The following is a 27,302-nucleotide window of genomic DNA, read 5'->3' on the forward strand; positions in this document are numbered from 1 at the left end:
AAACAAAATACATGATAGTATCTGACTGTAAAAGGAGACGGACACTATCTTTCAACTGATCATTCAATTGACTCAAAAAAGGCACTGAAACTCTTCTTTTAACAGAAACTGATTATTACAAATTTTTTTGCTGTGGTTTTTTTTTTTTGTTTACTTGTTGTTTATTTTTTCCTGCAGTAAAACATATAATCACTAACATACAAGCAGCGATAGCTAGGGCAATAACTGCTTGTCGTAGCTCCTATAAACGTTAATGTGATTCTTTCCACTGGGCTGATATTTCACTTTCTCTTGTTGCAGGATGTTGCTCTACAGGTGTTCCTGGACCACGGGGAAACTTAAAGCACAAGAACTGCATGGGTTTTAAATTTAGTGACTGTGGCTTCTTTTCTCATATGTCCTGGTATAGGAGAAGAGCTTGGGGTTGATTGTAAGAGGAACACTCTTCTAATAATGCTTGGTGCGGTTTCCTTATCTGTAGCCACATTTTGAAACGAGCTATGCTAGGTGAAAAATAAATAGAAGAAATAGGCTTGGTACCTATCATTCTTCTAATGAATGGTCCATTTCATATGTCAGCCGAGATACAGAGCTGGGATTGCAGTAATGTGTGCAAAGTCATGCTCTACAAGGACTCTGGAGATTGCAGCATGGAACCTAGCTTATCGTCCTCATTTGGAGCTGAACTGGACCTTGGAGAGGAACACAAGCAATAAGAGCAAAAGGTTTAAAAACAATTATACAGCTCTGGTCCTTCAAACTCTTGTTCACAAAATTAACATCATTCACATGAGTGATCCCATTAAATCCATAGCATTATCTGTTGCCCACAAAATGAAAGCCCATAAACCGTTTGACTATCTCTAACCTGAGGAATTTTTTCATCTGTGCACCCTGGGACAAACTAAGAGTGACACGGCTCCAAATTAATTACTTGTCTGTAGCTCTTCTCATCACCTTTCTCATGTAGACAAATGCTAGAGTTTACATGCTCAAGTCCTTAATCAAAAATGTTCACTGCCAACTCATGCAGCTACCACACAGAGACTACTGCCTGAATTTCGTGATATTAACAAAACCAGAGACCTTATGTCAAAATATTTTAATGATACTTGAAGAAGCAAACATGATGAATGTCACATATTGCCACCATCCTGAGATTGTGCTTTGCTACAATTAAACCAATAGTCACGAGTTTCAGAATTTCCCAAATAAATGTTATTTTGTATTTAAATAATGATTACTCAAAACTCAGAAATGTAGCAGTCACTGTGTGAAAAAAATCACTTCCTTTCTCCTCAAGTGTAAAATATTTCTCTATTATAACAATGCAGTTTAATGCTCACAAAATTACATCAGATCAAATTCAACACCGAACTGCTGAGATACACACAAATTCTCTCCTTAGGAACATCACCCTGGAATTAAAAGAATAAAATATATTACTCTTATTTCTCTTATAGTAGGAAAACTGCTTGTTACATTAAAAATAAGCCAATAGCTTCTGTGTATGCATTTCACCTTTCGCATCTGCTTTTTCATCCTTATTTCAGACTGGGAGTCTGTGACATTTATTATACAGCATCACAGGCTCACAAAATTCCCCTGGGTAAGCTGGACTGCTCGTGCCTGATCCAGCTCGAGCATCTGCTCTTTCTAAAGGAGGACTCCTCCATTTGGATACCCCCAGAACTGCTCACACTTACCTCACCTGCACCACCCTCTTCAGCCATCCTAAGCTAACCAAGGCTGGGTGTAACCAGCAGCTTTATGGGACACAGCCACTGCTAATTTGAATATGAGTATTTTCTAAATTATATTATTGTAATCATATTTTGAAATAGCTAGAGATTGAAATGATTCTGTTTCTTCAACAGGCTAGTTCTGCGGTGGAAAAACAAAACAAAACAAAAGCCTTCTAGATCTCTAAATACTTTTTTATTTGATTTGAAATCTAATTCTAATTTGGTTTAATCTATATTTTTCTATTCTGGCGTGTTTTAACTAAACCAGAAGCAACTTATCTCCACTTGTTTCATTACTGACATTATTCTTAAACTTAGTAGGTGGCTGAACACATGAGCAAAGCGTGAGCTTAAAAGCTATACTGCACGGGTACTAAAGCAGAAGACCTTTCTTTCCATGTTGTATACATCTAACAATTTCACACTGGATAATATTTGCCCGAGTCAAGGATAGGCTGAAATTGGCTGCCTCACAGGAATCCAGAAGCGTCCTTATTTTCAAAATGTTGTATCATTTTTCTGATGGTAATTAAAAGTGAATTGTGGGGCAGTTCATATTTCTCTAGATACATTGAGAAACTGCAAGCATAAAAGAATTTCAGCAGAATTTAAGCTCGTGTTGGTATTCTACTGTTATAAATAGGTTACTTATAACAATTATATTTATAAATAGGTTATTTATAACAGTATTTATCACTTTCATGATTAAAAAAGGATCACATGCTGACAGCATTTGGAACAAAATGATTCTCTTTTATGTTAATTCCTGAGCAAGTGAGCGGGCAGTCCCTGCCTCAAAGGATGCTGCCCCGCTAGCTCCACATTGAGTGGGGGGCTGCACTGCTGCCCTCTCTGTCAGAAATAGATGGCTTTTAATCATCTGGTTGGAACTATAAAGCCCAGATCCAATTTTTACTTTCCAGGTAAGACACACTCACACTTAGTCGAAGGTGCAGCAGTTCTTACTCCCTAACCACCAGCACAGCTCTGCTCAACCTCTCCTCCTCCAGTCCTTCTGCTCGGATGATTGAGCACCATTCTCTTCTCCAGGCTCAGGGAGTCTCAGTTTCATTCTTTCTTTCTATGTTTTTTTTTTTTTTTTTTCTGTTGACTGACACCTCAGAGCAGCTGCTTAATGTTACTGTGCTGTATGTCAAAGCAACACATACTTATCTTCCCTGCTGTCTCCTAGCAAACAGAAAACCTGATGGATTCTTGGTCAGGCAAAATTTGCATTTTAACCAGGCTTCTGGGCAATCAAATTTTTGCCAGTCTGATTAATTTATCATCTGACAATTTTCCTTATCAGATTCTTCTGTCTATGTTTAAATATGAATAAGGCCATTTCTCCTCCTTGAACCTATGTCTACGTGAAGCTAATGACACACCCTTCAGGCTTATCAGGTTAAACCAATGAACAAACAAGACCTCCTTCAGCTGCACGGCCATAGCAAAAAAGATGTGGTAATTTAATACAAAATAATAAAGATCATTATTTTAATTACATTTCCAGATTTTGCTGATGTCTCATTTTCCATTTTACCATCTGTGATAGGTACGCATCTACTTCAGTAAAGACAGGTACGTGTCTGTTGAGCACAATCACAGAGGTGCAGGAGTGGATATTAAGGCAGGTGGAGTTTCCCACATTGTTCAGTACCATCTCTACAGGGCTCTCACATCTGACAATTCTCCCTATCCAATAAGAAAAGTTCACATTTACAACGGCAAGGGTGGTGTTTAGGAGCAACACTGCCAAAATGATTCACTGGGATGCAGTTATGCTCCCCCTATACCGTTCCAGAACCTGCTACCTGCTTGGTGCTTGCAGCAGAGCAGCTTCCTTCACTTCTTATTTACAGCAGCAAACTTTTGTGCCCCAGCAATGTGTGAGGGAAGTTCTGCCTGAGACTTCTGTGGGCACCCAGTGGCGTAAGGAACCTTCAGCTACTCACTAGCAGGGGAGAGCGCAGAGCAGGGAGAAGAACATAAAAGGGAAATCGAAAAGAGAAACAAGCCTGTTCAATTTTTAGAAAAGGTCATCTTCAGTGAAATACACTTATTATAGAATTTCAATTACCTCTAATAGTTGATAATAGTAGCAGAATGGTAGCTCCTACTGAAAGCGCTTAATTTCTTTGGTTTTAAAGGGCTTACTTTTCTCTTTGCAAATATAAGTGATTAACATAGTGGAGAAAAATCTTAGGGCAGCACAACTTATCCTTCTGGTTGTTTATTTCTTTACAGCTTATTTTGCAAATTTAGCCATAGAACTGATTTTCAATCTGTCAAGCACGGACAGCATTTAATTAACCAATACAGATGCTTAAATATTTTTGTGGCTTCTATCTGCTTCTCTCTAGATTAAATATTCATAAAGAGCTGCCTTCATTTTCTTAGCTGGTGTAGTAACTACAATACAAATTACATGGTATGTCTCCAGCGATTTATACTACAGGAAGAATAAATACAATGGAAACTGCATGGAAACAGCTGAGCCACTAAGAAAAATACATTATGTATTTCTTAACCTTTCCAATATGCTGCAACTTTTAACAAGCCACATGAAACTGTGTACACATACACCTCCTCCTAGGTAATCTCCTGCCATGGACTAGGAGAACAGATTCACTAGGTGGCTTGTTTTGGCTTCTCACATGTTTGACATTATTCTAATAATATATTAAAGCAGCTTATTTTTCTATTTCTTCAAACAAACTGAAGCTGAACAAAATTGTGCTTTCTTGGTACTAGCAATCTGCTAGTTTAAAACTTAGCAGTCTCTGACGATGAACTAAGCGTGAATGTATCTTTGACAGCATGTTTTCTAAATACCATCAAAGGATATTTTCAAATACATGTCAGAACCTAGCCAGAAGAAAAGCCCTTAGCTTTTGAACTTAACATTTCTGGCTTGAACAAGATGATGCTATTTTAATTTATTTAACTTGAGTAATACAATCATGAGATTCTATCAGTCCAATTAAAGCATATTGCATACAGTGGTAGTTCTACTGTACATTTCACTTACTGTTATATTAACTTGAACCCCCTGGAAAAATAGACTTCTGTGAACGGCAAATCTGACAACAGTATTGTGAGCTGGGGAATTTCTGAGTTAGCTTAAAAGATGAAGAAGCATTTATACAAATATGTCTTATTTTGCCAACAGGGCAAATCAAGATTGAAAACATGCAGACAAATCTTTTCAAAGTCATCTGTAATCTGCACTTGGTAAATTGACTCAAGGTCAGAAGCCAGACTCTGCTGCATTTCTCTGAGGCAATAAAACAGAAGGTAGAGGTCCATGGGGGATGAGACAGTTATAAAGGACAGAGGAAAGGGAATGACACTTCATCCTATATTTCTGCCTCCCAGATTCTGAGCTGCCTCAAGGTAAAATCCTCACCAAAATCTGCTGTAGTGTACGGCAGCTTCCTCACTGCTGTCCACAAGCTGTTCTGCAGCCCAGTGCTGTGAGAGCGTACTGCTCTAAACCTATCTTTACCTACAAGAGGGAATGAGGGCACAGATGCATGCTACTCCTTCCTGGGGCAATCTTAATCCTTATTTTGGCCTCTGTGCCAGGATTAGGTGTCTCCTTTTGTAGATCATAGTATGTGTCTGCCTTTAATAAAGCAATTCACAAAGGAGGCCAGTTCGTGGAAATTGATACCAAACCAAACATAGGTTGGTAGTGACACACATCTGAGATGAGGAGACACTACTGATTGACTATGAATTATGGTGATAATGTGTATTTAGCTACGCTCCCCATCTAAAGTTCACAATTAGAAAACATTTCTAAACTCTGTGGTACATTACGTTTACTCAGAAAACTCCAGCTTTCTCTTATTTATGAACACAACTTACACTGACTGTAAGGTAGAAATGTCTCTCTAAGGAAGAACAGACCCCCGCTGTTTGTAAAACAAGTTTTCCCTTGACACATTACTTAAATAAAGACATTTTATGTGGTAAGGAAGTGACGTACCTTTTTAGTCTGATTCACATTTACCGAACTGCAACTTCAAAATGCCTTTGCCATGAAGCTGAAGGATCTGGTTGTATTCTTTGGGCATTGCATGAAAACCTGGTTTAGGCAGCTGGTTGTCGTAATAGTGGTGGCTGATTGGCATCTTCTCTGTGGATTTTGAGAAAGGCCAGAAGCCATAGAGCTTCACATTCTCACACAGCTCAAGAGCAGCACTAGTGATCATAAAACCAGATGACAACCGGTAGGCTTTCACACCTTTAGTTCTCCAGAATTGGGCAAGACTTCTCAGATAGGTGGGGTGAAAAAATATTGCCCTTTGTGTTGCTTTGAACTCTTGTAGAGTGTGATACACTTTAAAAGAAGTGGCTGTGTTGCTTCTGAAGGAAAATGCTGGCAGTAAAAGGAAAGCATCTCCGTAGACCGCAATGTTCTCCAGAAATTCTGTCTTCTTTTCATTTAGTTTGTTGTATCTGCAAAGTACAATATTTTAGGAAAAGAGTGAATAGAACGTACTATTGATATAAATATATTACAGACCAAAACAGCACAACTGCACTTGCATATGAGTTATGAAATCTGCTGCACCAGTTCAGCCTGTCTACATTGAAAATTTATATCAACCTGTTATATGTTGTCTTATGTGCAGTTATGAAAATCTGGCTTTATTGTATAATAAGAACACACTTCATAGGATTGAATTGGCAACACGGGAGCTACTGAAGCAGATCAAATTCACTACTAATGAGACCAGAACCTATTTACAGAATTGATTAATTCAAGAAATTTCAAAGGACAACACAAAAAAAAATATGTGTATTTAATACCTTCTCTGTTTAAAAATACATGTACTATGGTATGTACTGCATGTGTTTCTGAAATGTGTTTCTTACATCAATAGGTATACAATAACCTCACTTCAAAATCTGTGTGTTTGCCCTGCATGGAAATACAAGTATGCATGTGAGCAGTCTTGGAGTCTTAAAGATTAGTGTGTGCTCAAGTTTTTCAGGGTCTTAGCTGCTTTTGACATGTTTTTAGAATAGCTGAAAATATAGGCATGTCTATTTGTCTCCTTTGACTACAAAGGGAACACATGGAGATCTGTAAAAACGTAGAGATCTAATTTCACCAATGAAGAGATTTATCCTCAGATGCTCTGGTTCCCCAATAACCAGCAAAGAGATTTAGTCCTCACCATTGGACAGCTCTGTGCTCCCAAATACTGAGTAGTGAACTTCCAGAGTTATCCAAGAAGTGATATAAGAGATAAGGGGGTCACTCAACTTGTTTCCTCTATAGATCCAAGTAGTCTGCATCACCTGCACATATAGCGCTTGCACCCCCTTTGGGATTCAAAGCACTGAGTCCTCTTTTGTAGGTAGTTGTCTATCTGAGCAGCATATTTTCACCTTGTAACGGCTACCAGAGTCCACCTTTCACAAATGGCTCCAGCAGAAACTGGAAAACTTGGTTTCATTTCTCTTCACAACTTGATTAGATTCAAACCCTCTTCTCACGCAGCACTTCAAGACAGAGCACAGCAGCCACTGCCTTTTCCATTCAAAACCCTCACAGAGGAGCTATCGGTTACTTCTTGCATAACTGAACTCATGAAAGGAGTGATACAACCCCTTCTCAGCCTGAAGGGGTTTAAACTTACAGCTTCTGCTTCCCAGAAAAGTGCCGTTACCACCAGACTCTGAAACAAAACGAATGAGAGGGACTCAGCCCCTCCTGTTGACCCTGGGTCCCTGTGCATGCAAGAGTCACGCTGCCAGAACAAGCAAGAAACACCTGAACATAGGTCTAGGAAGAGGGGCTGAAGGGTGAACTTCTGGCCTCTACTCCAAGAACTTTCTCTGTTTCTACTCAGTGTAAAGTACATAAAGAGCCTTCAGGACAGAATTCAGATCTCTGTTCTTCCTCATCTAGAAGCCTGAACCACTCGGCCTTGTCTTGTTTTCCTTTCCAGCTCAGCCACTATAAGGTGCGGTAAAGCCCAGCTCCATTAGGACACAGAAGAACTGTACTTCTTTCCTCCAAGAGAGTTTACCTACATTGTACACGCTGACAGACACAGTTCAAAAGCTGATTAACCTTAACAATAATAACATCAGACTAACCCGGTACCCAAATACAGAATTATAAATTAAAGTGAATAAAGTCAGAATAGGTCTTCTGAGAGAAGAACCAAACTTAGTTCTGCTAAATGGTGCAAGTTGCTTCCTGCTCCTCCTTCAAAAGTATTTACGTTGTTCTCTGAATATTTAAATAATGATTTTTTTTTAAATCCTAACATTCTCTCATAATCACATTTCATCCTCACACAGCTTAGCTCCTATTTCCTTCAGTGTAACTCTTATTAGCCCTGTTGTGGCTTAATTTGGTTAAAAAATGAGTGCAGCTGTGGCAGAACACTTTGATCAAGCCCAGACAAATTGTGCATCAGGTCAGTAGTCTCCAATGATGCTGAGTCACTGAACAAAGTTTTCCTTCCTCATATTCGTGCGTAGCCCCACTAACATCAATGAGCTAAATCTATTATTGGGGAAGCAATAATTCATCTTCATTTAAGTCAAAAAGGGCTGAGTAAGCATTAAGGTAGTTAGCACCCATTGCAAAAAATCGAGTTCTACCCTTGAATCAATGACAAATAGCTGTTAGTAATTTCTATGCTCACTGTACTTCCTCCTTCCTCCTTTAAAGGAAAAAAAGCTTTGCCTGATGTTGTCTATTTGACAAACACAGATATGACAGACAATAAGATAGAATAAGATCAGTAAGCAGTAAATAACATGCCACAGCAGTCCTTTTCATAGATAAGCTGAAGTTCCAGCCTGCTGAAGATGTCAGATTAGTCAGCCTGGCCTTATTAGATTTTCTTTTCATCAACAAGGTGAAAAAAAAAAAACTTTGCTGAGAGAAAAAAGTCTGTGAGCAGCTTTCGTATGGATTGAAAAAATGGATTACAGAAATTTGGCCTCCATTCAGGAAACAGTCTTCATCAGAACAGCCTCTAAGCACTTTTCCTAAGAACATGTGCTTACAGTCCTACTGATAGAGTCGGACACACATTTCCAAGCTTTCCTGATTTATGATTACAATTTCTTTCTTATGTTGGGGGTCAGGAGGGTCAGGAGGGGGAAAGAGGCTTGGGTTTGCAATCATCAATTTTTACTTTGTCATAAATTGTGGACTGGTGCCAGTCGAGGCACTTGCTAATCTTGGTATTGCTGACTTCTTTCTCCTCCAAAAAAGGCTGGGTTTAACAGATTTCCATTTAGACTGGTACATATTTTACATGGGAACTAAGGCTTAATGAAGTAATCTGCATGCACTGCTCTCTATGCTGGTATCCCAATGGATTTCCAACAAAATCTAAATAATGTCAAACAATTATACAATATTGCACAGAAAGAGATTTGCAGTTGTACTTACTTCTGAGCTATGATACTCGGATTAACAGTCACAAGGTTAGTTTTATTGCCAACATCTTTGCTAATGCTTCCCGTGGTCGGAGGAAGGTTACACCTGAAATTGAGAAACATTTACTTAAACAGATGCGCACCAGAAATTTTTTACAGTTATTATTTGCGAATTCCTCTCTTGTGCAATGACACTTTCACATCAGCTCCCAGGGATCTCTAAGCACTTTACAAATATTAAATAAGGCTTACAGCACTTCTAGTAAAAATATTTAATCTGCTGTACAGATGGTTAAAATAGGGCACAGAGAGCTCGTTTTCATAAATCACCTCACAAATCAGGAGCAAAGTTAAAATCCCAGAAGGAGCCAGTCTATGAATGCCCTACGTTAGCTGCTAGGAAATATTGCCCCTCTTGCCTAAACAATGCATTTCTTCTGAAAGTCTTCTGTTATTTTCTGTTTTAAAACAGTCTCATTGATACCAGTCCCTCAGCTTCCACAGTAATGTTGACAGCTGTTTCATGAGACAACAACAGCATAACTTGCCCAACTGCAGAAACAGCGGTTTCTGTAAAAGGTAAAGAAAGCATTTTTTTAAAGTCAATCACGCTTACTAAGTTTAGCATCTTAGTATGCAGATTTCCCATTTGTATTAAGACAATTACCTAAATGGAAAGACTTTTATTTTTTCTTCATTTGAAAAGCCCAAATATTAGTCAAAAGCAGTAAAGGAAACAAAATCCAGCTGACTGGGTGATTGGACATCACTGAGAGAAGAACCTGCACTTGGTTACTCTGTTCCCTTGCAGGAACTACCAAGTGTGAGTCATGAACTGAGAGACTGGGCCAAATTGCGCTCTAAGTATGCCTGGTTTTCTCCACAATCTATAGAAGCAGCTGAAAAAAACTATTTAAATTACATGCCTAATTTTTTATATGGCTAACAGAAGGTGAGACAAATACTGGAGCAGTTAAATAACTGCATTAGCGAGCCAACCTAAGGCTAAGTAAACACTTTGTTAAACCAGAGGTAAAGGTAAACGTGACATTTAATACTAGTCTTCCTTATTTCAGTTTCAGGGTTCTCTTTATTCTCTTCTCCTGAATAAAAAGAAAAAAAAAAAAGAAAAAAAAGAAAAAAAGTTCCTTTTTCCAAAGGATGTTAAATGAGCAGAAATTTCAGATTCTTGGATAATCATGTTTCACATCACTGGCAAGGTTAACTTTACAATCATAGATCATTTATGTATCCATATAGTCCTTTTTTACTTAGGAAGCAGCATTCTGAAATCTACAAAGCAGAAGGAGTAGCCTTAGAGAAGCAGAAACAAAGAATTGTCAAGATCCTTCTTTATTTCTACAAACTGGCACTGGCATGCTTCCAAGCCTGCCAAGTTTTTAGAAACACTGGACACCCTTGCTAAGATGAAGCAGCTCTTACCTAAACACAAAGTCAGAACGATCGACTTCAGCTCCGCAGCTGGAATTTTTCAGAATGCCTCCATTTCCAACCACGGCACAGGTCTTGAAGGGGTAGGCTGAAAGAGGAGAGGACTGCAAACAAATAAAAAGACACAGCCAATGCCTTGTAAATCTTTTGATTGTTTCTTTGCATCTTTAGTCATTTGTCCTTGCAGATTTAATCCGGTAAATCCCAGTGAAAACAGTCACCATTTAGCAGACAGGGTTGCCAGGCCTGGACAGCCACGAGCCAAAAATAGGCACCAACAGACTGAGAACTGCTACTTCTGCTGCCAGTACTTGGAAGGAATAACACTGGATTGTTAAAACTGGATGAGTATCTTTTAAATACACTTAACACAAAAATTATCTAGTAGTGGACTGAATGCTTGGCAAGCTAAGGAAGTAATTTGTACTGAAGATAGTTTAAATTTACCCTTTTTCCTTTGCACTGTAACAGACTGGGGTTTGTCACACAGTCATTGACTTTGTCAGCTAATAGAAGGTAACTTTGTGAATGCTCATTACTTTATCATCACACAATTACATTTGATGTAAAATAATGAATTTAGGGGAACCTGAAGATGTTGTAAAGGATAATCATGTGCCCTGGCTTAACTCATGGTGAATGTGAGGGCTAACTGAAGAGGTTACAGTTTCTGGCTGTTCGCCCTCTCCTCTCCTCTTCTTGTTAGAGGTTGCCGTCTTGCACTGGGGAACCTGAATGGGAGCTAAGTGCACCCACTTGGGAACCTGCCCAGATCACAACCTAGCAAATTAATGTAAATTGTTGGCTATTTCAGGTGACATTAATATAGTTGGCTGTTACCCCAGGGTCTCAGAAACATCTCATACATCTCATTCAGCCTCTCCTGCCGTAGGAGCACTGACATTCAACAAAGAGGCCAACAGCTGGGCTACTTTGACTGCAGAAACTGAACCCCCTTCTAAAATTGAGTCAAAACTTCCTTACACAAAGCGTTATTCTTCCTCCTTCTCTCATCAGCTTGCCCAAAGAGAAGCAGGAAGGGACACTGCTATGAACAAGGCAAAAAGTGTGGGGAAAGTGCCGAACATCATGTTGCCTGGCAATGTATTACAAAACAACACGTTCAAATATTTTGTTCAATTCTGAGAAGACAGTAGGAGAACACAAAGGGCATAGAACTCTGGTGAGCTTAGCAAGTATATAAGCACATAAAACATACTACGTTTTTCTTTCAGTTCAGTTTAAATTTGAAACCACTGTAACCTCTATTGCAATGAAGTTTTTAGTGATTCACAGCAGCATTAGAAAGGAGTAGACTCGTGGTAGCTGGGATCACAAATCAAGAATGCCAGAGATGGGTAAGAGGGGTCCAATGTGCTCTTACTTCCGAGAAATTAAGTACATCTCTGTGGCCCTCTGTCTGGTCTCCAGAGCTTATATAGCTATTAAAAGTCCTGAGCTACAAAGTCTGATTCCTTTGCTCAGCCCGTGTCTCTGGCTGCAAAGGCCCCACCCCAGTGGGCAACAAAGCTGGTGAAAGGGATGGAAGAAATGTCCTGAGGAGTGGCTAAGGAATTTGGGCTTGTCTAGTCTGGAGAAAAGGAGGTTGAGGGGTGACCTCATTGCTCTCTACAGCTTCCTGAGGAAAGGAAGTGCAGAGGGTGGTGCTGAGCTCTTCTCCCTGGTATCCACTAATAGGACACATGGGAATGGTTCAAAGCTGTACCAAGGTAGGTTTAGACGGGACATTGGGAAGCATTTCTTTACTGAGAGGGTGGTCAAACACTGGAACAGGCTTCCTAGAGAGGCGGTCAATGCCCCAAGCCTGTCAGTGTCTAAGAGGCATTTGGACAACGCCCTTAATAACATGCTTTAACTTTTGGTCAGCCCTGAATTAGTCAGGCAGATGGACTAGATGATCATTGTCGGTCCTATCCTATCCTATCCTATCCTATCCTATCCTATCCTATCCTATCCTATCCTATCCTATCCTATCCCATCTCATCCCATCCCACTCCATATCAGGTTTCCCATCAGGATAGCTTTCATAAGTTAGTTATATGCCCAAGCCTGCACTGGAAATGGCATGGGAATACAAAGAATATGAAATGTTGTTCCAGACTGAAATGCCTTTGAAAATGGGAATGAGAAAAGCAAGGCAAACATTCTCAGAGGAGTCACTCCTGAATTCAGCTGGCTGCCAAGCCAGGCTGCAACTTGTGTTCTGTAGCAACCCTACCTACAATCCGATCTACAATACCCTGTCCATGCCTCCACTACTGCAGAGGAAGGTGAAAAAAAAGGTCTTACAAGGTGAATGAAGAAGAGCATACAGGGGATGAAGGGTCTCTTCCAGAGATATCAAACAAAGCATCTCTATTACCAACCCAAAATATATATGATACTGCAATTATAATAACAGGTAAAGATACAGTTCTTACCACAGGCAGCATCTTAAAAATGTCCTCTGTAATGAGGATGGTCTTTTTACTGTCCACTTCGTAACTCATGTTACTTCCCAGTGGGGTGTTGTTTTGAGAAGCAATAAAATTGTGAACTGCATCACAGCAGGAAGCTAATTCTGACCTGCAAAAGATCCAAACAAAAACTGCTCAAAGATAAGCAAATAAGTAGGAGAATGGTGGTAGAGAACTAGATGCATGAAAATCAGTTCTAATTAACTAAGCAACAAAAGGCTACATGAACCCTCTATAATGTCCTTTACCTTGCCTTGCTTTGCAGAGCAAGTCTGTTTTCACAGCAAATGTTCAGAAACTAATCAGACCAAGAACTGCTTTTCTTACCTCGTTTTTCTCTCTTGGACTCCCTTTCCCATCCAGAAAAAGTTGTAAATGGTCTCCTCATTATTAATTGCTGAGATTATTATAGAAAGACTGAGAGACTTCAAGCCCCAAAGAATTAACAATGTGATTTCAATCAATATAGAATGAGTGATTGTAATAAACTAGAAGGCTGAAGAACGAATGAACCAAGGAGATGAAAGGAATGGTGATGGGAAGTACTGGCTATAGTACTTAGTGAACAGCTAGATGGTTGCAAGCCAATTAATTAATAATTCATTTCTGCAACTGTTCAGCATGGTCTTCCTGTGCACATCAGCACAGATGTTAAATAAATCACATTACAACTTGCAGATAAAGAAGATGGGTATCTTTGTGGTAGAGACAGACAGCCTAGCTGCTCCCCAAAACACCCAGCAGAAGTCCTTAAATACATAAGAGTGCAAGAGATTCACCCAAACTTTATGTAGGAGCAAAGGCTATCACCCATCTTACAATTCCTGTTACCTGCAAACTTACAAGAATATTATGTGTGTAAACATCCTATATTATTAACAGTGAAATGCAATGAAAAGCCCCATCAGACCCAAAATGCTGTAATTAATTTTGCTTTAGGAAACGATGTTCTCTCTGCTGTCATTGGATCCAATTTTCAACTGTAAGGCTGAAATATTCATAGCCAGCCATTATCTATCAATTGGTAGGATATAGCTATCTCATCAGGTGAGATACTAAGAGAACTACAAACCATTTAGAGAATAAAATTAATCAATAACAGAATTGCTTGGAATTTTGAAGATATAACACAGCAGGGGAAAGATAATAATTCTTGTCCTAACACTGAAGCTTAATTGAGAAGAAAAAAAAATATTTACAGTTAGAACCAGAGGAATAGAAAAGTATTATTTCATACTTTTTCAGTGAGAATGGTAAACTAAACCATTGGAACTAGTTAAACCATATAGGCCAAATTCTGGCTTTAACAGGTAAGAGAAGTCGCTTCATTTGACTTTATCAACAATGTATACAGAGCCAATATTCAAATAATAATATAATTTTATTTCTGAGGGAGATGAGGCATAGTCTAGCATGTGGAAGATCCCACGGATTATGTTTCCTGGAAGACAGGGAAGAGAGTGAACAGGTCAGAGATAACTCCTAATCTCACTTCTCTGGAAATAATGGTCAAAATGGCGGGGGGGGGAAGGTTGGTTTAATTCATACATAAAATACCAAAAGAAAGAGTACCATTTCAATTGTCAGATGGCTCACGGGTATATATTAACCCATTTTGAATACTGAGCTCTGAAAACTCCTCAAAGACAAAGTTTGCAGATATGTGAGGAACACTAGGAATGACTGAGTGCTGGAATGGCACGTATCTGAGATGATCATACTAGGAGAGTTACCAGGAAATGTTAACGGGAAATATTACTCCTGAGGAAGGAAACAGTAGGGACCAGATTTCCACAGGCCATATTCAGCTCCACTCCCTGACCACAGTGATTCCCACTGCCTTGCTCAAAGCCTTAAGGGTCAGGGGGAGTCTGCGGTCAATGAAAACCACTAGGTACGAGGGTGAGGATGGAACTGAGACTATGCTCTTGTGGGTCAGGAGGTGCACACATCATGAAAAAAATTGCTCTGGGCATATAGTGTCCTATTTTAAACATATGGAAAAATACAAATGAAGCAATGAGGCAGGAGAGTCAAATGATTAAGTCTAGGAACACTGGATGATACTGAACCACTCTTGAGTAGAGTCCACTTGCTTTTCTTTCTTGTACACCTTTTCTTATAACCTTAAACTGTACTGCAGTAATAAGAGGATTCAGATATCATTCTCACGCCCCTGAGGGCACAAACAAGCCTCACTACCCCTGCCCAGCCCCCTGGGGCCACCCCATCCTACCCGTGGCCCAGGACCTCATTTCAGCCCCGCAAGGCCGTCAGTCCTACCCCAGGAAGGGACAGCTGTGCCCATCCCCAGGGAGGTGCCCATCCCCAGCAAGGTGCCCGTGCCCAGGGCTAGGGCTGCCCCACTCCCAGCTGGGGGTGGGATGGTCCTGGCTGCCGGTCACTGCTCTGCTGGCCAGGTTATTGTGCTGGGATCCTTGTCCCCTAGGGAGCAGCCGTCTCTCACTGCTCCCTGGCAATCACATGGAGAATCACAGAAACCATAATTTTGATTTCCTTGAATTTTTTTCTTAAAGCTAAATGAAGCAGGCCTAAATATTATCTGTGTCAACCATGGGACGTTCAGAGGAGAAGGAATAATGACAGAATATTCTTGCCCGGCTTTAGTAAAACAGCTGCTTTGTGTGCGATGGCTACCAGAACCTGAAAAAGCAAACTGATGATAGAAAATATTCATTAATACAGGTGATGTGTTTTTGCTTTTTATTACTCATTCCAAAAGAATGAGAGCTTCAATAAAAGCAGAAACAGCCTGGAAGAAAAACAGGTATCAGAATTAATAAGAAAGTAATAGTTTAAATTAGTATTATGGATCCACTGAGGAGTAAAACAGAGTTAGGCTAGTTCAGAAACACAGTGAGAACAAGAGAATACATATTAACTAATGATATATATTCTTATGTTACCTAAGAGCATACATGCTAAAAATTTGGAGGTAATAACGGAAACCTCTTACTTAGATCAAATCATGACACAGAATCCCACCGTGCCCAAGCATCCACGTACAGAGCTCCAGCAGGAACGCATGTAACCTGCACACAGCAACACCCACTGACAACATATTTAGTGATCTGTTCACACAGGATTTTGTACAAGCTGTGCCACAGGGTACCTCTACAACTGACCGCTAACAATGAGAAAGGGGTAGAGATTGGGCAGTTCAAGTAGTCTATTACTACAATTGTAAGCATAGTATTAATGTCATATGTGGTCTCTGTCATGAGGTAATGACACCCTAAAGAGCATGTACTTCCTAAGATTATGACATGTATTGTACAGGCCAATTCTCTTAACAAATGCTATATGTAAGGTGTTGCAAAGCCAAGCCAACATTTTAACTTGTGCATCATGCCACCTGGGGAGAGAGAAATTGTTAAAACCTACCATACAAAGAAATTCCTAATCAGATGGTGGGATAACAGACAAGGGTCAGAATCTTAACAGCACCAAATGGTACTACCTTAAAGCCAAACTCGGCGTTTTCTTTGGAAGGGCAGAATGTGACCCACGTTGTCTGTTCTGACTGGGAGAAAATGCTGAGATATGGGGGCAGCTCTTGGAAAATGGGATGTTGCTATAAAGGCTGAACATCCACCTCAGGTATGTGTAAGAACATGGATGTAGCTTATGGTAAGAAGGTTTAAGTTCCAGTTGTTAACAGAGCTGCTAGACTTGGGGTTTCCCCTAGAACAAAGTGTTTTCATGACCAAGTCACAGCATTAGAAGTCCAGACTGAAAGAAAACAGTCAAAGTACAAAATAGAGGTTGTAGTTTCAGGGAACAGAGCTGACTTTCTTACTACCAGCTGGTATAGTGCTATGCTTTGGATTTGGGATGAGAATAGTATTGGTAAAACACTGATGTTGTTGGTTGTTGCTAAGCAGTCAAAGCCCTTTCTGCTCCTCACATCACTCCACCAGTGAGAAGGCTGGGAGTGCACAAAAAGTTGGGAAGAGACACAGCTGGGACAGCTGACCCCAGCTGACCAAAAGGATATTCCATACCATAGGATGTCATGCTCAGTATATAAAGCTGGGGGGAGAAGAAGGATGAGGGGGGATGTTCAGAGTTACGGCATTCGTCCTCCCAAGTAACTGTTAACGTGTGATGGAGCCCTGCTTTCCTGGAGATGGCGGAACATCTGATACCTAATATCTGGTATGAAGAGGGACTTGCTTCTGCATCAAAACTTTACACAGCCTCATAATTTGTGACACAGGAAAGAAAGTGTGCCACTGGAATTGTCTGCTCCAGCCTAGAGCTGGACCACAGGGCCAACACAGTTAACCGTGATCCCCAAGGGGCTGCAGTAGCTCCAGGGGGACATAAGCCTGCAGAATCTGACAAAACTGTGTGAACTTAATAGTATTTATTTTGTGTAGACTACACTTCAGTGTGACACCAGTGCCTGTAGACCTGGGGCCACAGAGGGCATTCTTCGTTGCCGAGGACAGTGTGAAATATTTCACTCTCATACATTGGACTAAACTGAGGTGGGAGGAGTCGAAAAGTGCATGGGGATGGACACTGCAGAAGTATCAAAACATTCAAAACACGGTTCTAAATAGTAGATGCTCAACTGTCCTCTAAAGGCCACGGTGGGGAGGGCAAGGAAAATCATCTTAACTTGCCCTAAAGAAAGCTCAAGTTCAGTATTAGGAAGCACACTGAAACAGGTTGCCTAGGCAAGGTGCAGAATTTCAACAACTGCAGATTTTAATAGATACTCCTCCAAACTCCTTTCAGTAATGATCTAAGTCCATTTGATTCTAAGCCACCTTTTACAAACATCTGTACAAGCAAATGTTTGCTTGCAAAAAAAATATCATATCACTCCTGTTATAAAGCACTTGCACATTAATCACACCAACAATGCTTACACAGACATATCTCTTTGTGGATTTTCAGTTATACAACACACATAAACACCACATAAAAGAGATAACCAAACACAAAGTAAGACTAGCAAATATTTAAAGCTGTAACTCTGTAAGCCTGATGCTAAGTGTATTTCACAGCACAGTTAGTAGTACCATTTGAATAAAGGGCAAAGTATTCCAAGCGACAAAAGTCTGTGGATTACTAATAACTAGAAAAAAATCTATGCTTGCCTAATAGCTTGTTTTAATAGTTCATCTAGCTTGGGTATTTGTAATCATTCGTTCATGTGAGCTGTTGTACTGTACCTGTGAAGACAACAAAGTCTTTGAGGTTTCATATTGAAGAGACTGCCATGACAGTACAGAGAAGAACCCACAAAAAAATTCAACTATATAACAGCAAAATGTCAAGGGTGCAGCTACAAACTACCTTTTATCTACGTCCACTGCTGTAATATTTTATAATGAGCAAGCAATTACCTTACTGTACTGCACTAGGGGCTCTAGATGATACGGGTTTCTGCAGGCTCTTGTCAATCCAAGTCAACAGCATCAAAGTGCAATGAGGTATATTATGACATATTCCAATCTTTTAGAAAAGAGTGGTTAAATCTGATATCTGAAATAGAACGCGTTGAAGGGGAATGTTACAGTGACAGCCCCTGAACTGTCTATAAATGAAATAACATCATAAATGTCTAGGACAATGAAAGCCAACAGGGTTGAATCTGAAATTAAGGCAGAATATGTAAAAAGTGTAATAAAATTTCCAAACAAAGACTATTTAAAGAGTCTGCCATGAAGACATAATTAACTCAGTCTGATCCAAAATTAGGTTCCCTTTATAGGAACCCTCCAACCTTTAGGTAAGTATATAGTCTGTACAGCCATTAAAAGATTCAACCAGTTCTCCAACCAGTCACCAATTACTATCTCTCCACCCAGCCTTTTTCTCTTCTGAAAAAGAAGTATGTCACTGAATATATACTCTTGGTTTTACATATTAACTATTAAACCTCTGCAGCAAATGTACTCTTAAATAACACTGTAATCTCAGAGTTCTGCATATTTTTTTGTATACTGGAATGGAAGATTTCAGAAGGTACAGTGGAATTATTGATCTGTTTAGTGTTAGGAAAGCTATTGATTATGTGGTGGTGTGAGCTTATGTAAGCATAAATTGACCTTGGGTATTTTATTTGTGTTTCAACTGTGGCTCACTGCAATACACAGATGTGTTAAGCAATACTGTTATTTATGTTAGAGTGTCGCACACTACAAATTAACGTCTTCAAGAAGGAGTGGGATTTTATAATCCGCAGGAATGTTTAACATACATTTTTCAGAAGAGAGATTAAAGTGGGAAAAGGGCAACAGAGGTTGAGTGGAATAAAAAGCAGAAGAGGTAATTACAGGACTGGGAAAATAGGTTGATCTTTTAACTATTCTATTCCAGATCCAGGGTTCTGTTTTTTTAAAGTAGTAAAGTTTTCTTTTTAAAAAAGTTAAAAATATTTTGGTGGGGTGGAGCAGCATGGCAGCTAATTTGCAGTGTAACATCAGGGGGTTTAAAACTGTATTTTACACCTAGGGATTTCCTTCTCCCTTCATTATCAGATGCAAATAAGGTTTGTCAGGAATGGTATTTCCATGGGTAGGGGGCCCAGTATCCACAGTTCACACAGGGCTATTCTAGTATGATACCACTCCCGAATAACTGTTGCATCGCTTTGCCAGGCTCCAAGCTCAGCGAGATAGCCCAGAAATGCAACGCCCAGAGGCTTCTCTGAAACACAGCATCTGCTCAGCCTGTCTCCATATCATCCCCATCCTCCTCCCCCCTTATCATTTTGAGTGCTGCTTTAGCTATTTGTTAGCTTCCACCAAAAACAGGAGTTGCAACTATTTGGAAAACCTGCAGGTTATTTGCCACCATGTGTGTATAGCCCAAATGAGAATAAATAAAACTTAAAAGTCTGAAAAGCAGAGATGTGGAGGTGTGAAAAACAATTACAGCTTGCACCCAATTGGGCTCTGTAATTTGTTGTACTAATGAAACATTTCTTTTAAGTGGAAAACCTTTGAAGAATACTAATATAATAATTAATATTCACGTTACCTAGGGAACCTGAGACTCTACTGACTGTAGCTAGAAGAGCCTCTGCAGAGGAAGCTACCCAGCATGGCTTTTTTTTTGAGGTTTAAGAATGATGCTTCCAGGCAGCTGTAAGATTATTTCCCCTCCCTTTCCAAGTTTTTACCAATCCTCTCCTATAACCAGGAAATCTGAGGACTTGTTTCATCTAAAACAATTTAGAGCTGATGTAAATCTCAAAAGGGAGGAAGAATTCAGACGGGCTTAGAAACAAAGAGATAATGTGGAGATGCTAGATGACTGTAGAGCCATAAAGAACACGAGAAACAAAAAACCAGAAGCACAGCTGAATATTGTAAAGGAAAGGTCTGAATAAAGAATACTTTAAGTAGTTCTCTATATGTCAGTAGCAGAAACTGTTGGAGATGACTTTCCCTGAATCACTGTTAGTAGGATGCCATTTACACCACTTCTGGTGTAGGTGCATCACCTTTGCTAGCATTTATTGTGAAGTTAGAGAAAACCTCTTTAGCAATGGCTGACACTAATGTGGGGCACAACAAATCTTAACTAGATTGCAAGAGCAATGAAGCAAGTGCTTGCACTTGCTCCTCTGACGGCAGCCTAAATCTGGCAGTGCTGATGTAAGAGAAGGGCCAGGAAACTGCTTCCCCAACAGAGGCTGGACAAAAATCAACCAGAGAAGAGTGACTGTGGATATGGGAGGTATTAAAGAGAAACTCATGGCTTGTACTTGCCTTGTGATTCTACTTGATTTTGAGAAATGCATGGGTAAACATCCCGTTGCTGTCAAGAAACACTGACCACTGCCAGACAGCAATCTAGTCAAGTGCATGTGGGTGTGCACAGCAGAGCAGCTTTAGAAGAAGCCATCTGGAAAGGGAAAAGGGCAGCTCTCTGACAACAAATGGACACAGTTTGCACAGTGGCATGGCAAAGCTGAGCTAGTAGAGGGTCAACCTGGAATCCTGCATTCTGCTTTTTGTACAATGGGTTGGCAAAAACACTGTGGTTTGTGCCACACATGGCTGTCAGCTGTAACCCTTTTGCCAAATACAAAGGCAAGTATTTCTTTCCTGCACTGTACTTCTAATTCAAATTCTTTTATTTGGCCTGGATCTGCTGGGAGTGCGGCTTACAAAGAGAATTGATGTGTACTCATTGGCACACACTGCTGTCTTCTAGGAACATAAGAGTTACTGGCTCAGACCACATATTCATTCACTCCACTACCAGCATGATGGTAGCCAACAGCAAAAGCTGCAAAGGAAAACACAAGAAAGCATCTTTGAGAAATTCACTACCCGTGGGAAGCTGCTTTTGAACCTTATTAATTAGAGGTTAGCTTATGCCCCAAAGCATAAGACATCAAATCCCTTATAAATATGCATGCCTGTTCTTCAGAACTTCAGGATAATACAGAGATGTCATACAACTGACACCACGCCTGAGAAGCATGTAAGTGTTCACTCCATTTAACAGATGGGCAAACACGGAAAGAAGTCAAGCAGCTTCTCTGCAGGCTAGTCAGCAGGCAGACTTCTGGTGGCACTGGCAGGTGAATAACGCGACCCAGGCGGCTTCAAGCTCTCCTCTTGCAGGTGGCTAGCTGTACTACCCAATTCCTTCTGCACAGCCCCTCTGAGATTAATTTCCTCTTCTGCAAAATGGGTGAGTTTATCTACCTACTTAATGAGATTTTTAGAACGGAGTAATATTTGTATTACACAGTTATTATGCATTACTGACACTAGGCAAAGTTAGAAAAAGGAAGAGATGCACTGCCAAGGGATTATTAATTCATTTATTTCACCACATTTCTAGAAGCTTTGTTCCCCATAGAGCTCTGTCAATGCATCATTTCTCAGCTAGAGTGTCCTTGCAAAGCTAGTTCCAGGCTTTTGTGCTTAGGTCTGATAAATCAGTTTGGGAGTGCTGTAAGCATGGAGTGTATACAGATTTAGTCAGTAAATTTTATACTGAATTTGGTTTTCTCCTTTTTTAATTTTTTTTAAAGCCTCTATTGACCAACTGCTAAGAGCCTTGAAAGTCTCCAGTATGGAGCAAGGACGACTGTAAAATTTTAATGTCCTGTTTCCAGAAAACCACAGAGGGAAGAGCAGTTTGACTGAATGGAAAAAGAAAAGACTTACGCAAAAGCACACATCTTTTGTAAAATAATCATCCACAATGCCAGATCAAATTTCACAGGGACAGAAGAATGTGCAGTACTATCATCAGAATTGCAGCATGGGTTGTATACATATGAAATAGCTAATACTCTCACTAGTTTGGATGTTAAAAAGCAATGAAACCATAACAGCACAGCCCTTGAATGCAAATTAAGTAATAAGGGTTTGTCCAGTCTGTGCTGAACCACGGGTTTCAAAAGACTTTTTTCGCTTGCTATTTAAGCTAAGTTAAAGCTAGCAAGCTCACCTCAACATCTGTACAGTCCACATTTTCTAAGTGGCCTAGCGCACCCCACAGTTTTCACTTTTGATTATTTCCAGTCTGATCATCCATTGTATAACCCACCTTGACTACTTGTAACCCACACTCCTTGCTGGAAGGCAAAGACAGCAAGAGGAACAGTAAGCATCTTGTACTTCAAGTCTAACCATCCCACCGTTGTATGACAGTTTAGATAGAGGGTGTCATGTTTGACTCCCATAGGCCTAGAAGACGTAGAAGAAGTTGGCCCAGTGGAAGGGAGAATGCAGAAGCAATAAACGAAGAAGTCAAGCTGGAACAAGGAGTGGTTACTCTGCCACTGACTCGTACACCCGGCATAGCAGAAGTGGCAAATTTCCAGTAAGTGGTGGTGGTCCATTCAGAAGGAAGATGAGTTAAGAAAGATTAGAAAACAAAATCCCTAAGTGTAGCAGGGTGAAGTGCAGATGAGAATAGTTTCACCTCCTGTCAACTGTACAAGATACCTGCCTGTTCTGAAACAGAACAGCACCTTAGCATCATCTGGTATCTCTGTGCACAGCTAAAACCTGCCCGAGTTAATTGAAAGTTCCTTAAACCTTACCTCTGTGTATTCTCCTACCTCAGCTTTGGGAAACACCATTAGTCAGTTATGATACACAGCAAACACAGCAATTTAGGTTGCACAGAAAGCACTACCTCTCCCCAAACTACTTCTTCCAAGGGTATCATGCTGAGCATGTGGATATTAAGTTTTCAATGCTAGTTAACTCAAAAGAATCAGAAGGCAGGTCAGTTTATTTATTTTTAATGATCATGACAGAATCTTTAATTCTGATCCAGGTAATAATGCAATTCAAGAGAGTCTCTCCCTCTGGAGAAAACAGGGTTGGCACAGTGAAGCTGTTCTCTAAACCCAGCATGATGCTTTTCCAAATGAGAGTGGAAGCTTTTCAGGGATCACTGTCCCTACTGAGCATGTACTTACGTGCCATCCCGAACAAGGACAGATGTAATCACATGCTTACATGCTCAAGGGCCATGACACGCAGCGTCAAATGTAATGAGTGCCTTGGGCACTTCTTTAATAGAAGCAATAGTCTTGAGGTAAGAAATACACTGCTTCGTTGCACAGCCTTTTACCAGAATGCCAGTTCAGACGGACAAAAATCACATTACTGATTTTTTTTAATACTGTAGGTTTTGTGTCAGCAATATTGTAATCTATTCTACTTAAGTTAGTTAACTATTCTTTACAGTGGAGACAGGTAAAATTACTTCATTTGTGTAGTTCTTTTATTGTACTCAGTTTGCACAGTTCAATTCAAATAACCAACAAGCCCCAGCATCAAAAGATTAATAGAAATGTATAGCTATGAATGTAGTCTAAAAGCGATACAAAATTATCTTTTCAAAAGGGGAGATTTAAATTTATGGCTTGTTAGATGAATCTAGGGTAAACAATTTTTCTAAATGAGAAAACAAAAATTACCTGAATTTTGTAGATTCTTCTGGTCTCCTTGTCCAGGTGCAGTTCTGCAGTTTTGTGACTATGTGAAGATAATAATCTTCTGAATATCTAAAAAAGGCAACAACATCAAACACTAGAATATATACATATGTATATTTAGAAACAGTCTCTAAAACATTCAAATGATGCATGTATTAATAATAATGTGAATGATGCATATATAATAGATTGCTTTCAGAACTCCGTGACCTATTTTATTTTTGTAATTTGTAACAGTACTATCCTCATTTAATTAGCATGACCTATTAAACATTGCTTCTTAACAGTGATGTCCTAATGAACTTTTCTTTTCAGAAACTTTCAAAAGTACACTGGTTTCAAACTTAAATATTTGACCTTAAATATCTTGAAGTTATTAGAAATCATCTCAAGTGCAAAGGTCACAAATAATACAAAAAAAAAAAATCTCTTTCTTGTATTTGGTGCTTTAAACTTCAAAAATGTTTTGAAATGTGGCTCTTGCAAGCCAAGATGAAACATCACCCTTCTTATGCCTTTTCTTTCGTTTACCTTATAGAGTCCCCAAAGCTCAATTCAATCATCTAAGACCATAGATCAATATTTACAGATGTAAGTTTTCCTTCAGATTATCTGTTAAATAACACAATCTGTCGGTTTACATCAACCAGCACTTTGGTTACATTGGTACACGTAACCAGAGAGCTTTCTGCTCCTTTTAAACCCTTTCAACAGATTGAAGTTTGTCCATATGTGAAATACTTCAGAACATTTAAGTCAAAAAAATGGAGACAGTTCTTCCCCTATAGGTTCAATGTTAATACTTCTCCCATTTGTTCTTGGATCCTAATATATATTTTTTTAAAACAATAACTCTGACTTACAAGAAGGACTGGGGGAATGGGAAGAAGAGATGATATGGATGCCGTAACTACAAATTCTATGGGACTTATGTCTCCAGAAAAGATGTACCTCATATTATTTTAGCAAAAATGGCTTAACATTGGCCCAAAACCAAATGATCATGAGTTTATTTAAGCTAGAATTTAGAAGTGTATGTTTTTAACAGTTTTACAAGAGTTGGGATGGCAAGAAACCTGACTTGTTTTTAAATGGAGCACAAGAATTGATGAAAACGAATATAAAAAAGGCTGTGGTGATTGCAACAGCAGAAGTCAACAACCTGAAAGCTTCGTCCTCTCTCTGTGTTCAGCATGCTTTTAGTACCACAGCCTTAGGGTAAGCATTTGCAAGAACAGATCCCTTTTTGTCTGCCTCATAACAGTACTGCAACTGCTAAAGTTAACTTGTTTATCTCCACCTGAGTAAAATCATGTTCCATTTCCACATGGAAAAAGAAATGAAACTTATTAGAGGAATTCTGCATTAGAATTGGTCTTTGGCTCAAGTTTGCACCTGTGACAACAGGTACAATTTTCATTCTCCAGACTTAGCAAACTCTTAAAGGAGCTAGATGGTTGTGACTAAACTGATTTTACTGAGCCCTTGCACAACTCAAGAGAACAGGAATGAATGAGCAGAAGCGGGAAAAGAGCAAAACTAGTTTCATTGCAGCTGCAGCTGATCTGACCTTGTGCAGTACATTCCTCCTCCTTTCAATCCAACTCCAAATCCATTCTCTCCCTTGAGCCACTGCTGGTACTTACTTGACTCCACCTCTGTTTTGTTTTTGCCAGCTTCTGCACTTGTCAAATGCCTTCATAGGCCACTTGAACTCACTACCATGACAAAAAAATAAACCAGAAAGAAAAAAATATGCATATACGTTTTCTTCAGGAAAGATTCCATCGAACACCACAGCCAGTATAAGCAAGAAATGATGGGATTGGAGAAACTGGGAACAAGGCCTTCCTATTTTGGCAGCTGCCAGCTGGTATGTTGTATTAGCAGCCTTGGAACTGCAGCCAGAGAAAATGGAACTACTTTCTTGCTGAAGCTGCTACCTAAATTGGCTCACTGTGGGGTCAGACAAGTGTCAGCACCAGGACAGGGAGCACATGTGGGGGTAGGATGGGACAGAAACACAGGACCAAAATAGCCTATGCTGATGTTGAATCACTCATCTAGTTTTATTCCTTAAGGCTAAACAATAAATAACTCTTAGATGCTGGGACTTATGGAAAAATTCCAAGAATTAATAGGATAACAGAGCATGAAAAGTTACTTAGGCTATCATTATCTAGGAGAAAAAAAATATAGAAAAGGAAAATTCTAGCCTAAAGACATTGATAAGATGAAGATCAGAGTCAGAAATGAAAAGAAAAATTACCATCAACTCGGAAAGAAATCGCATGGACTGACAAGTTATTAGCAAGTTACAGGGAAACATACAGTAAGAAGAAAAATCAAAGCATCGTCCATAGTGCTAGTTCTGAGGCCTCATGAGAAACACGGGCATTCACTGTCAGAAACTGTAAGGACCTTCTTATACACGTAACAGAAGCTGCACCTAGGGTAAGAACACCAATTACAATGCAAGAGCACGGCTGCCTTTCCACTGTTGTCTACTGGATGGAATCACTCTTGCTTGGAGGTGCCTAAGCTCACCAGCTCACCCAGAAAAGCACCACTTACAGCTCTTTACAAGGCAGAACACTCCCCAGTTTTGCTCCTCTTGTGACTTAACAAAGACACTACAGACTGTCAGAACTCATCCTTGCTGGTGCTTGCCAGCACTGCAAGTGACAGAGACAACACAGCAGCACGTCCTGGGGGACAGGAACTCATGACAGTGACAGCTCTGCAAAGCGGCCGCCACATCTGCTCACACCAATATAAGGCTTCCATGAAATGAACTCTACTTGAACACAGACAATATGCCCATAGATTATTTTTTTTTAAAGACTCAAAGTGAAGCTCTGGGACTTGCTGCAGCTGGGTTTACAACCCAGAAAGCTTTGTTTTCCTCTCAGAAAGCCTATTTTAGCATTTCCTGCTTTAAAAGAGCCTTGGGGACTCACTCCTGCAATGGAATCAGTCCAGAAGGCCATCAGGGTATCATTTCATGGCTCTGCTGTAACCCAGACAGTCCTCTTCTCCACTGTTCCGTTTAAAAGAGCTGGGACAATACATATATTTCCACTGGCACCCAGGAGCTTACAGCACATATTCACTGATGCCAAAAGGGTTTTACTATTAAGATAAAAAAGCTCAGGTAAATTGAACTGTAAAAATATGTGGACAAGACAATAATTACAGTGCTGAGAACAGTGAATGAAACACGTTTTGTCCTGGTTTTGTCTGCCA

The 27,302-nt window shown here is 39.8% G+C and overlaps 1 protein-coding gene across 1 annotated transcript in view; it reads right to left on the reverse strand.

Moving 5' to 3' along the window:
- Positions 1 to 1,134: 1,134 nt before the first annotated feature.
- Positions 1,135 to 27,302, reverse strand: part of ST8SIA6 (ST8 alpha-N-acetyl-neuraminide alpha-2,8-sialyltransferase 6) — a 44,816-nt gene continuing 18,648 nt past the window's right edge. Inside the window, exons 4-9 of the mRNA XM_009887144.1 lie at positions 24,039 to 24,125; positions 13,061 to 13,205; positions 10,611 to 10,723; positions 9,181 to 9,273; positions 5,740 to 6,212; positions 1,135 to 1,418 (exon numbers count right to left, since the gene is read on the reverse strand). Coding sequence (XP_009885446.1) covers positions 5,744 to 6,212; positions 9,181 to 9,273; positions 10,611 to 10,723; positions 13,061 to 13,205; positions 24,039 to 24,125 — 907 coding nt within the window. The 3' untranslated portion in view covers positions 1,135 to 1,418; positions 5,740 to 5,743. The remainder of the gene's footprint in view (positions 1,419 to 5,739; positions 6,213 to 9,180; positions 9,274 to 10,610; positions 10,724 to 13,060; positions 13,206 to 24,038; positions 24,126 to 27,302) is intronic.

This window comes from Charadrius vociferus, unplaced genomic scaffold, assembly GCF_000708025.1.
Source record: "Charadrius vociferus isolate BGI_N301 unplaced genomic scaffold, ASM70802v2 scaffold126, whole genome shotgun sequence".
In the NCBI taxonomy this organism is placed as follows: domain Eukaryota; kingdom Metazoa; phylum Chordata; class Aves; order Charadriiformes; family Charadriidae; genus Charadrius; species Charadrius vociferus.